The sequence below is a fragment of the Poromitra crassiceps genome, assembly GCF_964638095.1.
Source record: "Poromitra crassiceps genome assembly, chromosome: 7".
In the NCBI taxonomy this organism is placed as follows: Eukaryota; Metazoa; Chordata; class Actinopteri; order Beryciformes; family Melamphaidae; genus Poromitra; species Poromitra crassiceps.
Window position 1 is genome coordinate 23489141 of NC_139628.1, and position 14327 is coordinate 23503467.

General features: G+C 43.9%; 1 protein-coding gene across 1 annotated transcript in view; it reads left to right on the forward strand.

Moving 5' to 3' along the window:
• Nucleotides 1-4324: 4324 nt before the first annotated feature.
• Nucleotides 4325-14327, forward strand: part of LOC310779474 (CD48 antigen-like) — a gene marked incomplete at its 3' end in the record, with an annotated part of 11988 nt that continues 1985 nt past the window's right edge. Inside the window, exon 1 of the mRNA XM_083640006.1 lies at nucleotides 4325-4395. Coding sequence (XP_083496132.1) covers nucleotides 4359-4395 — 37 coding nt within the window. The 5' untranslated portion in view covers nucleotides 4325-4358. The remainder of the gene's footprint in view (nucleotides 4396-14327) is intronic.

The window sequence follows — 14327 nt, forward strand, 5'->3', positions numbered from 1 at the left end:
AAAACTGAAGAAATAACCACAAAACGATCCTGTCAATTCCAAGTCTCTCCAGCAATTATACATGTCCAACATATTACCACAACTGAAATGTGCTGAGATCAAATAAAATAGTTTACATCGTATCACATCGTTTATGCAATGTCAAATCACATTAACAGACCTTTTACACAAATATAAACCAAATTAAAGACATTTACCGTGTGCGCCTTTTGAACCACGTGCGGAATGGGTTTAGATTGGGGCTGTACGTCTTTACTCTGCAGCAGCCATATTCGTTCTGACCCAAACGCCACGGTCACGCCCTTAACTAAACTCTGGTCATGTGACTCATTACACATTACACACATGAAGTCTTAAATGCAGTGTACTTCATTTTTAACCAACATCAAGCTACTTTAAAGTGGTATATTTTTTAGACATCTTTTACCCTTTTTAATCTCTTATTTATTACATTTTTAATCATTTTAATGACTGTATGAACTCAAATCCCCATGATTATTATGACAGAAGAATGAAATAAGGAAATATGAATTATGCATCAATGTCTCAATGAAACATGTCTCTGGGACAGTTACAGGGGGAGGGGGTAGACTTTGGGGAGAGATGATCCAGGGGTCTGGTGACCACAGGGGCTTCGACTGGATCCCCAACTAATTGAGAAATTGGGAAATTGATGGGGAAAATGACTCATTTACAATAAGCTAACAATTAGAATGTAGAAGAATGGCTATTTTGATTATAGATTCACTGTTACCTCTATACCTACAATACTTTTATTTTAATTTTTGTATGGGAATTCTGGACAAAATCATATCTACAACTAAAAATAGATATTTTCAATATTATAACAATCAATATTTTCCCCAAGTCTCTGTTTATAATAACAAAGCTATGAAGTGACAACTACATCTGACTGACATACAGTTATCCTCTCAAACTCCACCATGTAATTCGGAAAGCCCTTGTGGCTGAGTGGTTAAAGCCGCTTGCTTTGCAATCAGAAGTTCAGTGGTTCGAATCCATCACTGGGTTTTAGCAATCTCTGTCCCAGCCCGGAGCTTCTTTACAGGTCCGGTACCATGTAACTACATATGAACTACAGTTAAATAGACTCACTCCACTTTACAGATCCGGTACCATGTAACTACATATGAACTACAGTTGAATATACTAACTCCACTTTACAGGTCCGGTACCATGTAACTACATATGACCTACAGTTGAATAGACTCACTCCACTTTACAGGGCCGGTACCATGTAACTACATATGAACTACAGTTGAATAGACTCACTCCACTTTACAGGTCCGGTACCATGTAACTACATATGACCTACAGTTGAATAGACTCACTCCACTTTACAGGTACGGTACCATGTACCTATATATGAACTACAGTTGAATAGATTGACTCCACTTTACAGGTCCCGTTCCATGTAATTACATAATGAACTACAGTTGAACAGACTCACTCCATTTTACAGGTCTGTTACAATGTAACTACATATGAACTACAGTTGAACAGACTCACTCCATTTTACAGGTCCGTTACAATGTAACTACATATGAACTTCATTTATAACTATTGGTAATTACTGTGTAATTACATTTGGTGTTCATGTGTAATTACAAATAGTTCATATGTAACTGGGGTACCTGTAAAATAAAGGGTTACCGAGACTTTTGATGTTCCTTTAATGAACAGTCAACTTATCCTTAAAACACACACACACACACACACACACACACACACACACACACACACACGCACACACACACACACATACAGACACAGAGCAGGGATTAAAAAACCATGCCAACAAACCCCACAGATGCACAGAAATCCAGGTTAACAAAACCACACCGGCTACTCACACTCAAATACAAATGTCCAGCCCCTCCTCCCCCACAGTGCAGACTGCCCCCTCAGCCCCTCCTCCTCCACAGTGCAGACTGCCCCCCTCAGCCCCTCCTCCTCCACAGTGCAGACTGCCCCCCTCAGCTCCTCCTCCTCCACAGTGCAGACTGCCCCCCTCAGCTCCTCCTCCTCCACAGTGCAGACTGCCCCCCTCAGCTCCTCCTCCTCCACAGTGCAGACTGCCCCCCTCAGCTCCTCCTCCCCCACAGTGCAGACTGCCCCCCTCAGCTCCTCCTCCCCCACAGTGCAGACTGCCCCCCTCAGCTCCTCCTCCCCCACAGTGCAGACTGCCCCCCTCAGCTCCTCCTCCCCCACAGTGCAGACTGCCCCCCTCAGCTCCTCCTCCCCCACAGTGCAGACTGCCCCCCTCAGCTCCTCCTCCCCCACAGTGCAGACTGCCCCCCTCAGCTCCTCCTCCTCCACAGTGCAGACTGTCCCCCTCAGCCCCTCCTCCTCCACAGTGCAGACTGCCCCCCTCAGCCCCTCCTCCTCCACACTGCAGATTGCCCCCTCAGCCCCTCCTCCTCCACACTGCAGATTGCCCCCTCAGCCCCTCCTCCTCCACAGTGCAGACTGCCCCCCTCAGCTCCTCCTCCTCCCCCACAGTGCAGACCGCCCCCCTCAGCTCCTCCTCCTCCCCCACAGTGCAGACTGCCCCCCTCAGCTCCTCCTCCTCCACACTGCAAATTGCCCCCCTCAGCCCCTCCTCCCCCACAGTGCAGACTGCCCCCCTCAGCTCCTCCTCCTCCACACTGCAAATTGCCCCCCTCAGCTCCTCCTCCCCCACAGTGCAGACTGCCCCCCTCAGCCCTCAAACACTGATGAAAGCCTCCACATCATTGTTCATGACATAATACATGTCCTCCATCCTGAGACGAGCTGTGACCGTCCCCCTGACCACAGCCACAGGATCAGTGGGCCCAGCACCTCTCACCTTGTTCCTGCCTGTTAGCCAAACGGCTAGCTTAGCTTAGCCTGCCCAAACAGGAAGTTCATCAAAGTGCACACATGTTTCCTTCTGAATGAAGACACAGGCCCCAAAATGAAAACTTCGACACTGAACACCTCACCCAGCTTCCCACACAAACCATTCAGAACAGTACAAACATGTACCAAATGGCGGCATCCATGAAAAACATGTACAACAGTTTCATTGGCATCACAGAAAGGACATTCACTGCCGACCCCTGGAGTAACCCGGGCTAGAAACCTATTGGTCGCCAGGGCACCATGAAGCACCCTCCACTGTAAATCACCAGACCTTTTGGGGAGAGGAAGCTTGTAGAGCACTCTCCACCTAAACTTTACAGGGCTCTGGTCCTCTATCACATCCTCCCACTGATGCTTCCTGACATCCTGTAAGGCCCGTTCTTCACCTTAACACAGGCTGCAGACAGAGCCTTGCTGCCTGCCTGTCAGAGAGAGAGAGAGAGAGAGAGAGATAAAGAGAGATGGAGATAGAGATATTGAAAGGAGAGAGACGTACACAGAGAGAGAGAGAGAGAGACATAAAGAGAGATGGAGATAGAGATATTGAAAATACCCCACCCCCCACGGCCGATGTTACTGTCTTCCAGAGGCTCCAGCAGGTTCATTATAGAGTGAATATGCTTATATCATATCATATATGAAAGGTTACAACCACAAACTACAGACCTAGGACATTCTGGGGATGTATGGCTTTCCTAGGTGTATTGACACTAAGGGGGGATTTCCAGAACAGAAGTGCTCACAACTCAATCACTAAAAAAATTGTATTCTTTCAGAAATGTCCAATGTCAAAAGCAATCACAACATGAATTTGTCTATGGTATTCCTCAAGGTCTTGGTGTTTTAATGCTGTATTTTGGAGGGATATCAGTTGGCCTGCACCAATAACCTACAGTCAAAATACATGAAACCTGAATTGTCCCAATTTTTTTTATTTCATAGATAATAATATTTGATATTTTAATGATATATTGACTGCCGGACTGGAAACGTCCCTGATTTTCATTTCTGAAATCTGGTCACCTTAGGGTAGAGAGACCATATTGTATAATTGATGGAGAGGGAGAGAGAGGTGGAGGTAGAGAGAGAGACTGTAAGAGTTGGGACTGGGTAGAGAGAGAGGTTGAGGGTTGACATACTGATGAAGAATAGGGAGAGCAAAGCAAATAAGTTAGAGACACCAAGAAAGAGTTGCAAGAAAAAGAGAGAAAGAGCTGTAGAGAGAGTACCAGAAAATGAGACTGAGAAAGAGAGGGGGAGAGAGATGCACAAAGAGCAGAGAGAGAGAGAGAGAGAGAGAGAGAGAGAGGGACAGGAAGTGCCAGAGAGGCAGAGGAAGAGAAGACAATAGTAGAGAAAGTTGGATGAGAACGAACGAGGCGATGCTCATCCACCATCTTTGAGAAAGTTAATTTGGGAGAGAGAGACAGGTAGAGAGAGAGAGAGACCCCATGATGAAGATCTGCAGCCTATTCTTCATCTTCTTTGGTAAGTTAACTTTAACTCACGGCCTGATGTGAAAATCAGAATCACATCTCCTGTCAGTGTCTCGCCTCGCTGCCTGGGCGGGGAGCAGTGTTGGCCAGTAACTAAGTTAGGCTACACTTAGTTGTACTCCGCAGAGGCAACCATGTCGCCTCCACGTTGTGCATTAAAATCGTTTCTACCTTATCCCCTACATACAGTAGGCCTATACAAGTTTTAGTGTATTGTTTGGTTATTTAAATAGGCTATGTTTTACTAATATGGATATAACGGTATAGATGTTTGTAAATACAGGTAAGTACAATAGAAAAAACAAGTGCAATTTGGTCAACAGATGAATTAGCTTGAATGACCTTGTAACGACGCATTATGTAATAACTGCACATTATGTAATAAAATGCCAAAATGTAATAACATCTCACTTTCAATATGTAATAACAGCGCATTATGTAATAAAATGCGCAATATGTAATCAATCGCCTCAACGCAATATGTAATAGCGTTTGACGCATTTTGTAATAAATGTATTACATATTGCGCAGATTATTACATATTGCGGCGGTTACATTTTTTCTGGTTGGAAAGTAATGTGGCCGCATTATGTAACAAAATTAGAAAATGCACTGACTTTGTCATGGGGGGGGGGAGTAGGCTAATAAACATATTATGTGTCAAAACCAGTCAAGCAACTATATATCTATAGTTGTTATTTTAGGCTACTTTATTTGATGTTATGGTAATTATTTTACTTATTGACTGTTCTACGTTAAGGAGATACTGTGTGATACGGTGTTATGTTATGCTATTGTGTTAGGCTATGTGGATATTTCATGAGTGCGAGCTTGTCCCAATTTCCCCCCGGCCGTGCATCAGTCCGCACCCGACTTGCATTTCAGTTCTGGCATTTACAAGTGATAGAAGCGTGGTTGACATAGCTGCATTTACTGCCTCAATCCATAGATTACAGGGCCATTTAAACATAGGAAATCCATTAAGAGTTGAGGATTGCAGTCAGAGACGTTTATGAATTGTCTGATATTACGCACGTACAGTTTTTTTGGCTGCACAATTCTGTTATTCGGCCGCTCCGATTTATTTCACAGCAGTAAAAATTGTGTACATTTTACAGTAAAATGCATCAATCTGGTGCACTTTGAGAGCAAAAGTAAGAGGCTAGATCTATGAAGAACTTTGTGATTTTGAAACAATTGAAAAAGAAGCAGTTTACATACTAGTTATCTAGCACATTTTACCACAAATTCAACCAGAGAGACACATTTCTAGAATGACAATGATTTATTAGATGATTAGATACATGAGCCTGAAGGCACAGAGATATAGTTTTGGCGATTAGACTCCATCATGACGTCAGCTTGATTATGACGTCATGATCAGCAGGGGTAGATGGATGCAGCCAGAGTAGATTGAATATCCCCCCTGTGGAGTCTAGACCTGGTGGTGGTGAAGTAACTTGTTCTTGCTGGAGAAGGCTTCTGAATCTGAAGACCTCAGAGAGGACTGGAGGAGAATGGGGTGGAGGAGGGATGCAGGAACGCACTGAAACGCAATGAGATGACAGAGAGAAACAGGTTTTTTTTTAGCTATGACAGTATAGACCATGATAGGCTGAATGGGAAGATGTGTCATGCTCTGATTGGCTAAATCTAAATGATACCGCCCACAAACCGTGACGCTAGGTAGAAGCGGGAAAGGGGTGATTGGTGACTGAGTTTTATGAATGAGTGGGCGTGACATTAAAAGGTTTTCTCCTGACAGGGAAAGATGTGAATGAGGACAGGAGGGATGAATGAGAGCCAGTGACAACTAAAGGGTTTCTCCTAGAACAGGAAAATGCAGGTTGATTAAGAAGTGGGTATGAGAGCTAGAGTTATATCCTGAGAGTGAATGAATGAAAAGTGAGTGAATGAATGACATTAAGGTCTCTCTTATAGAATTTTCGCTCTAGCTACATTTGAACCAGAGAGACACATTTCTAGAATGACAATGATTTATTAGATGATTAGATACATGAGCCTGAAGGCACAGAGATATAGTTTTGGCGATTAGACTCCATCATGACGTCAGCTTGATTATGACGTCATGATCAGCAGGGGTAGATGGATGCAGCCAGAGTAGATTGAATATCCCCCAAAAAGAAGAATGAGAATATACATACCAGTTGAAAGATGACTTCACCATTACCTTACCAGGCAGCAAGGATATCTATTAACATAATAACGAACAATTAGACATGAGACTCAGGACAAAATAAAGAGCTCCAGTAAGCCATGATGACCATGATGGCCATAAGCCTATTGGACCGTGATATGAGAGCTGATGCGAGGTCACGATAGACGGCAAGGTCACGATAGACCTTGAGCTCATGTGTGAGCTGATACAGAGATGGATAGGATAGCCCGTGCGTTAGGTGACATGGCCGTAGCAGCCAGTTTGTGTAGGGAACCTCAGATGGGAACTGCTTAACACGTGCGATTATGAGAAGGGTTATGTGGGCCTGAATGCGAATGCCAAGGAACCTCTTGCAGAGAACCTGGATGCGAATGCGAATGCGAATGCCAAGGAACCTCTTGCAGAACCTGGATGCGAATGCGAAGGAACCTTAGCGGGACCTGGATGCGAAGTGAAGGAATCATTATGAGAAATAAGGGTGATTATGACCGCATGGCCTGTGTATGGCGACAGAGAGGACGCTGCTTAACACGTGCAATTATAGAAATGTGACAAAGACTGAACCCAGAGGAATTAACTGGGACTGAGAAAAAAATCACCACCACCAGTACGACATGACTTACCGATCAAGGCTTTGAACAGAGCCCTGATAATACTGATGATACACTTGCATTTTAAGGAGAGTAGCCTTAAATGATTAACGACCAGATATTGCCAACTGAGCTAAAGAAGACACTGCATACTGCAATAAACTAGCAAAGTGTAGGGAATCACAGCGAACGACCACTTGAGACTGAGCTTATGCAAGACTTAGCATGTGCAATTATGAGAAAACGTGAGCCTTGATTGATAGAGGTATGAAGCGGAGAACAGCTGCAATACGCAGAACACCACCACCAGTATGATGCAGCTTACCCGAGAGGGGTTGGAGACTTGTTAGTTTCCCACTTTATTACTGAAATAATGAGAATTAGGCAGGGAAAGACAGCATTACATTGACAGACGCTTTTATCCAACGACTTAGGATAGCACATTTTGACAGCAGTAAAAACAACTGAACACAGTCTGAACGCTATGACTTGAGGGAAAGAATAACACTTAACATCATTGAGCTGGGTTTAACATCCATTGAGCTGGAGTAGGGAAGCCCAATCGGAATAGCCACAAGCTAATCAGACTGACCTGCTTGTACCGAACATGGCCAGTGATGCTAAGACAGTAGGCTGGCCCCAATATCTTACAATATTAAAGCCCGATGACAGGTAGAGAGCTGCTGCATCTTTAGCCAATATGCTAATGATGACTCTGAATACTTCATGAATTTAGCCGTGATGACTGCAGGTCTCAGACCTGGAAATTGCAGCTATTTTAGGGTAAAAACCCCCCCAAAAACTGGGAGGAATGAGTCTCGGACATGCAACCTGCAACTGCTAATAAGAGCAAGCGCATGGTTGAGATATGGCCCTGATAGATAACTGCGCTGACTGAACGTGCGTAGTTAAATGCTGAATGCCTGATTGTGACTATTGATGAGGACAGCAATGAATGGGATGCGTCAACGTGCTGAAGCACCAGAATTACTGTGAGATCCTGGATGATACAAACAGCTGAATGACTTGTGACGAGCAGAATTTGTTTGAGATCCTAAGTGAGGCAGCATGGCTGCGGACAACAGTATGGCCACTTAGGTCTTTAGCATAACACCCCTAGAGGCATGAAAGAATATTATCCAAAACATGAATCAAGTATGACTCTTACACCTGAAACAACTCATAAGTTGAGTGATCAGCTGGAACAACTTTAGCACTGATCACAATATTAGCGATGAACAGCTGTAGACTGAAAACACCTAGATGAGCAGATGGAATTAAACATGACTTGATTATTAGGATGATCTCCTCATGTCACCTGGGATCCCTTGTTTGCTCTGCCTCATCTCACCATCAAACAGTCACTGGGTGAGCTGTCGTCTGAGGAAAGCATGACGCTTATACTGGGCTTGAGCTGAGCATCGAAACAGCATGATGACACATGAACATCAGCACATGTATGCATGAATATACGTACATTTATATTCGAGTAACAATTAGTTAGATGGAGGAATTGCTTGTTTTGGCTGAAGTTGCTATGTATTGACTGTAAGCAATGCATGCATTAGGTTAACAGATGCGAATGAATACTTGCTGAAGTTTCCGAGGAAGCATGCGATGGCTGCTGTTGAGACCTGGTTAAGGCTACTGGATAGAAAGCTGCGACCATCGCCTCATGGGAACGCCATCCACCATTGATATCCCGCCAGTCAATCTGAGGGAAAGCAGCTCAGACAACATGACTGAATTAGAATATGCTGCAAAGAACTGACGAATGCCAACACGTTTAAATGGTTCAGAACGAGCTAGGTTACATAAATAATTACATTGAAATGATGCAAAAGATTTAAGACATGACATGAACCTGCTGCCGGGTACGTAAATGATTTGAGACCATGCACGCAGAACAGAGCATTTGACAAGAGTAGGACAGACGCGATAACGTGAGCTTTCCCAAGTAGGAAGCCCAGCTCCATGAGCCAACGCTCACACCCTGCCACCCTCTGCACAGTGCCAGAGGACACAGAATACACCAGCCTGAACAAAATGGCTGACTATGAGAAGTTACAAAATGGCTGACACATGTGACTGACAAATATATTGCATGACCTTAATTTAAGTCCCAACTTGAGACCAAGACGACTGCTTCTTTGATTATGCTGACTTAGAGCATGTTTAAACATTATAGTCTCAACACATGGTTCCTTAGCCATGAAGGGAACCTTGAAGCGAGCCATTTGACTGTGCTCGCAGTACACTCATTCATGTGCATGCTTACGCACATCCTGTCACTGAATGGGCTGATTTGAGCAGTTAGAGTGAGACGTGCATGCAAACACTGCACCAAAGTTAGATCTATCATGATCTTAGCTTATCACGCACGTGATCATGTGCAGAATTTTAACCTTGATTTAGACACATGAACATTTTTTACACATTATTGCAACTACATTTATCAATTAAAAATATATATAGAAAAAAAAAATAGATTTGGCCATATGAATGATCGAGATTCGAGTGCATAATGTGAATTGAATTAAATTTAAGATGAAAATCCTGTAATGCGGCAGAGTTTGGGAAAACAGTTGATAGAACTTTGAACCAGCAAATTTGAACATGTGATGCAAGCATGGGAATGAGCGTGAATGATTAGCCTGTTTTAGTGTGATGGTGTAGAATACTCAGCTTTGATAGAGTGAAGTAGAGTGAAGTGATGACTACATCTCCCAGCATGCTTAGCGCTGGGTGGACTGGGTCTGCAGATGACGTCACGATTTGCGTAATGGCGCTGAACAGCATGACTTGAGTAATGATTATTCTTGAGTGGAGAACTTGACACATGAGCTGAGTTCTGAATGGTTAATTCTGAGCGGAGACTTGACTCGGACGGTAGCAAGGAGTTTAGCCGAATGCTTCCGACAAGTGGAATATCGATACCTTTTACAGTCTATGATTGATACCAGCTTCCCTGCGCCAGGGCCAGTGCATGCATTGCTGTTCAAGTGAAAACTCTCGGAGTCTTGCTGAAGCCGTGCGAGATTAGGAGCCGACGGAGCCGGGGACAGGAGTCATGACGGACTAACAGAGGCGCGGTGGTCTGGGGCGCTTGCGTGTGAGGACAGGAATCACTATGGGCTGCACAGAGTGACAGGTAGGCAGGCGCAAGCAAGCCGTGTGGCGCAGCATGACACATAAGCAGGACTTGCCCGACAGAATCCATGAACGAAAATGCCAGCATGAATGAACTCCTTGAGGGTGACAGTGACTGCAGCACGACAGCATTACGGCGTAAATGAGACGGGAGATAGCAGAGTAGTAAGCAGGCAGCAGCACTGAATGACCAACGCAATGCAGGAACGCACTGAAACGCAATGAGATGACAGAGAGAAACAGGGGGTTTTTAGCTATGACAGTATAGACCATGATAGGCTGAATGGGAAGATGTGTCATGCTCTGATTGGCTAAATCTAAATGATACCGCCCACAAACCGTGACGCTAGGTAGAAGCGGGAAAGGGGTGATTGGTGACCAGTCGGCAATACAGCCAGTCTCTTTTTGAGGCCAATGCGGAAGTTGCCATACTCTCAAATGGCCAGTGGGGGGCGCAGCTTGTGTAGCATCATCCCCTGAACGTCCATTCAACTCTATGTGAAATGAGCCAACTTCTCTCTCGGTCTCTGTCTTAAATAAACACTTTACAAATGAGTTTATAGTCTGAAAAAACAATTTCAAGTATTTTTCATGCTCTCAAGGCCCCAGTTTTTTTAATTATAGCCCCATTTCGAGGAAAATAGGCGATATACTTTGGATATTGGGAAACAGTAATACTTCCGCCCGTTAGAGGCAGCAATGTGCCGCAAAGGCATCTAGTCTGCGGAAAGTACACAAATAAGAAAACCTAGCAAAACAAGGCTAGTATGGCTAGCAGATAGCAAGTCATACTTTAGCAAATTATCAGAAAATAGCGCTACTTTATGATATTTTAATAATGTTAGTAGACACACGTAACTGTATAGATGGCATACATGTAACGTGATGCTCATAACATGGCGGACCATTTAACGTTATCTAACGGTATGTAAAGTAGCCTAACGTTAAATGGTCTGTCCATGTTATACAGTAAGCGTCATAAGGTTATATGTTAACGTGACATAACATCACAAGTTTTTGCAGACATGAATGCTGTTGGTCGTTTGTTCAATTTGCTTTTCTGTATGGTATTGGACATTTAAAAATGATACACACTTGTCTTGAGGCATCCGCCAAGCTCAGCAATTTGTTATCCTTATTTTAAAACATACTTTATCAGATCGATAGAACTCAACATAGCCTAAGGTCTTGCACGAATATGTCTACTGGTAAATTAGGCATATATAGATAATCTACCAAGCAACACTTGATACAAATATAGGTAACCATTTCACAGCAGTACAGCCTACCATGGTGGAAAATTAACCATTCTTTAAGTTTGAATGATATCAAAATATATGTTGCATGGTGTAGCCTTTGTTTATGTCGAATTGTTACAGATAACCATATTTCAATAAATATAAATCATTCGTTGATTTGAAGCAGTCGGTTGGTTCTCCATCTTCATTCTTCTTCCTGGTCATTTGGTCGAAGCTGGTTCACTCGACATCAAATATCTTTATATCACATCTTATTAACAACCTGCCTGCTCTGACCAGACAACTATAATGGGCTTGTTCTATGAGATTTGCGGTACATTCGGGTACATGATTTACTTTAGCACATAGCCTACACAACAAGGTTCTTTGTTGGCAATGTTTATTGACAAAAACACACTGGCAGATACATACCAAATGGTTCAAAGTAAATCTATCAAAAGTCTCAAATCTGTCAGCATTTAGCTTATGTTATTGCAATATCTTAGGTTGAACAACTGATGATCAGCAATATTCTCACAGTAATATGCACATGGGAATCAAAACGTAGCATTCATTTTCACAAATAATTTGACCAAGGGACAATGTGCCTCTGTTCTGTTGTGCTGTTCCTGCTCCACCATGGTACTCCGACGGCCATCCCTTGAAGAAACAAACGACACCGTGTTATATTAATTACTATAACATAACGCCACCAAATTTCAGTTAAAGTAGGCTATAACGGTGCTCACACGTTAGCACACGATGCTAATCGAGCTAGCGTTAGCTTACAAACATGAGCATCACTCAAACAGTCCAACGAGTCCAACATAGCAGAGCACCAAGTGCGCGACCAAATCCACCTCAGTTATAAAGTTTAGAGTTTGCCCAGAGATAAGTATAATAGCAGTTTACCTTGTGGAGGGTTAGCAGCAGCTAGCAGGCTGGAGGCTCCCACCAGGCACAATGCACCAGGATCACACCACACCATGGTCTCTTGGCCAGGCCCCGGACAAGACGGTGGTCGGCTGGCTGGACTCCTACTCGCCCATACCTTTGGACTAAAAGTTATTATATTTGTTGTCCTGGACCATTTCACCACTGCAACCAGCCAGCCAGCGAGCAAGCTAGCAAACTGAAGCGAACAACAAGATGGCAGTCAGTTCAAGCCTGTGAGACAAATTCGGAAACTCCCCCGGCAGCCGCTAGGGGCAGCCGCCCCCTCCTTCTTATTCTTCTTCTACTAGTGTTTTAACAGCCCTCTCTCCCCGTACTTCCGTGTAGAATTAATCCATTCAACCAATCAACGATGAGCAGGAAGCGGGGATTCAAGCCTCATTTTGTTCCATGAAAACCCAATGGGTGACGTCACGCTCACTTTATCCAGATCTATTATACTATCAATGTCTGTAACGTTAGCTTTGATCTCATTTTACATGGCCGTGAACGCAAACAGAAGAATGTAAACAGCCAAATAGCACTGTTAAATGATGCACGCAGTAAATTAACATGAGCAGCAACAGACTAACAATGGTCTGTAACGTTAGTTTAATCAATTTTCTACATGTTAGCCGTGAAAGCAAATGGAAATATGTACGTTAACTCATTGAGTGCCAATGACGACAATCGTCGTCAATTCAAATACTAACGTAGAGTGCCAATGACGACGATTGTCGTCAATTGCGTTTTTTGACGGTGGGACGTGGATCAAAGCCTGATCCATCTCCTGTGAAAGTATGGTGGATGTTGAATGTGTAAAAGCTATTTTAGGTGGCGACAGTGCTCTCCAGATTAGAGAAAGTCGAGGAAAAAACAGAGAAGAAGTCATGGGGAAACGGAAATCGCATCGGTATGCATCGATATGCATGAAGCATAACGTTAGCTGTGCCTGCAGCAGCCAATCTGCTGCCACAATTGAGCCCCTCCGTGTCGGCTGCGATAGCCCATCCGCATGATTATTATTCTCAACTGGAAGCGATGGGAGCGGGTGACAAATACACGCGGAACGCTGTAAAAAAGCTGGATGTAGCGCACTTTTCAGTGCAGAGCAAAGGCAGCAGAGAGCCACCAGAGCCACCCACGGAGGTGGGGTTTGCAGTTGAGGGGGGGGGGGGGGGGGGGGGGGGGAGGCACGCAGGGCAGCATACAACACCGACCCAGACAGCAGGCTCGATGGACAGATTGGCAAGCTAGAATATCTGATGCCCACCAGCAGTAAATCAAGACCAGCAAGAAAGTGTAGGGTCTGCGCACGCAGGGGCCAGCGCTGCTGGTTGCAGCTAATAAATATTATTTTGACAAACAAAATTCCTTTGTTTTCACTGTTTTATTGAAGGAAATTATTTTTGGGGTGTCACTACATCAGAAAATATTAGCTTCAGAGTCAGTCATGTGCTTGAAATGCTTCATTTCACAAAAGGCTAATTATCTCAGCTTCTAATTTGAAACGTCTCTTTTTGGTGAAATCAACCTATCTTCTCTGGCTCATAACTAAAGAACGGAAAATGATATCAATAAACTTTTTTTTCTGTGGGCCTCGAGAAATCACTGAAAACGCTCTGAAACTCTGGCACTGGGAGCGTCCGTTCTCCAAAAGTGGCTGGCACTCAATGAGTTAATGTTAAACGGCCGAATAACACCGTTAAATGGTGTAATGTTATGTTCGCTGCGGTGTAGAAATTACCTTCAACATGGCGGTGATGGTTTAGAAACTACGCTAAGTCAATAAATGACTACCACTATCAGAAACACGTTCCATGTTAATGCTAAT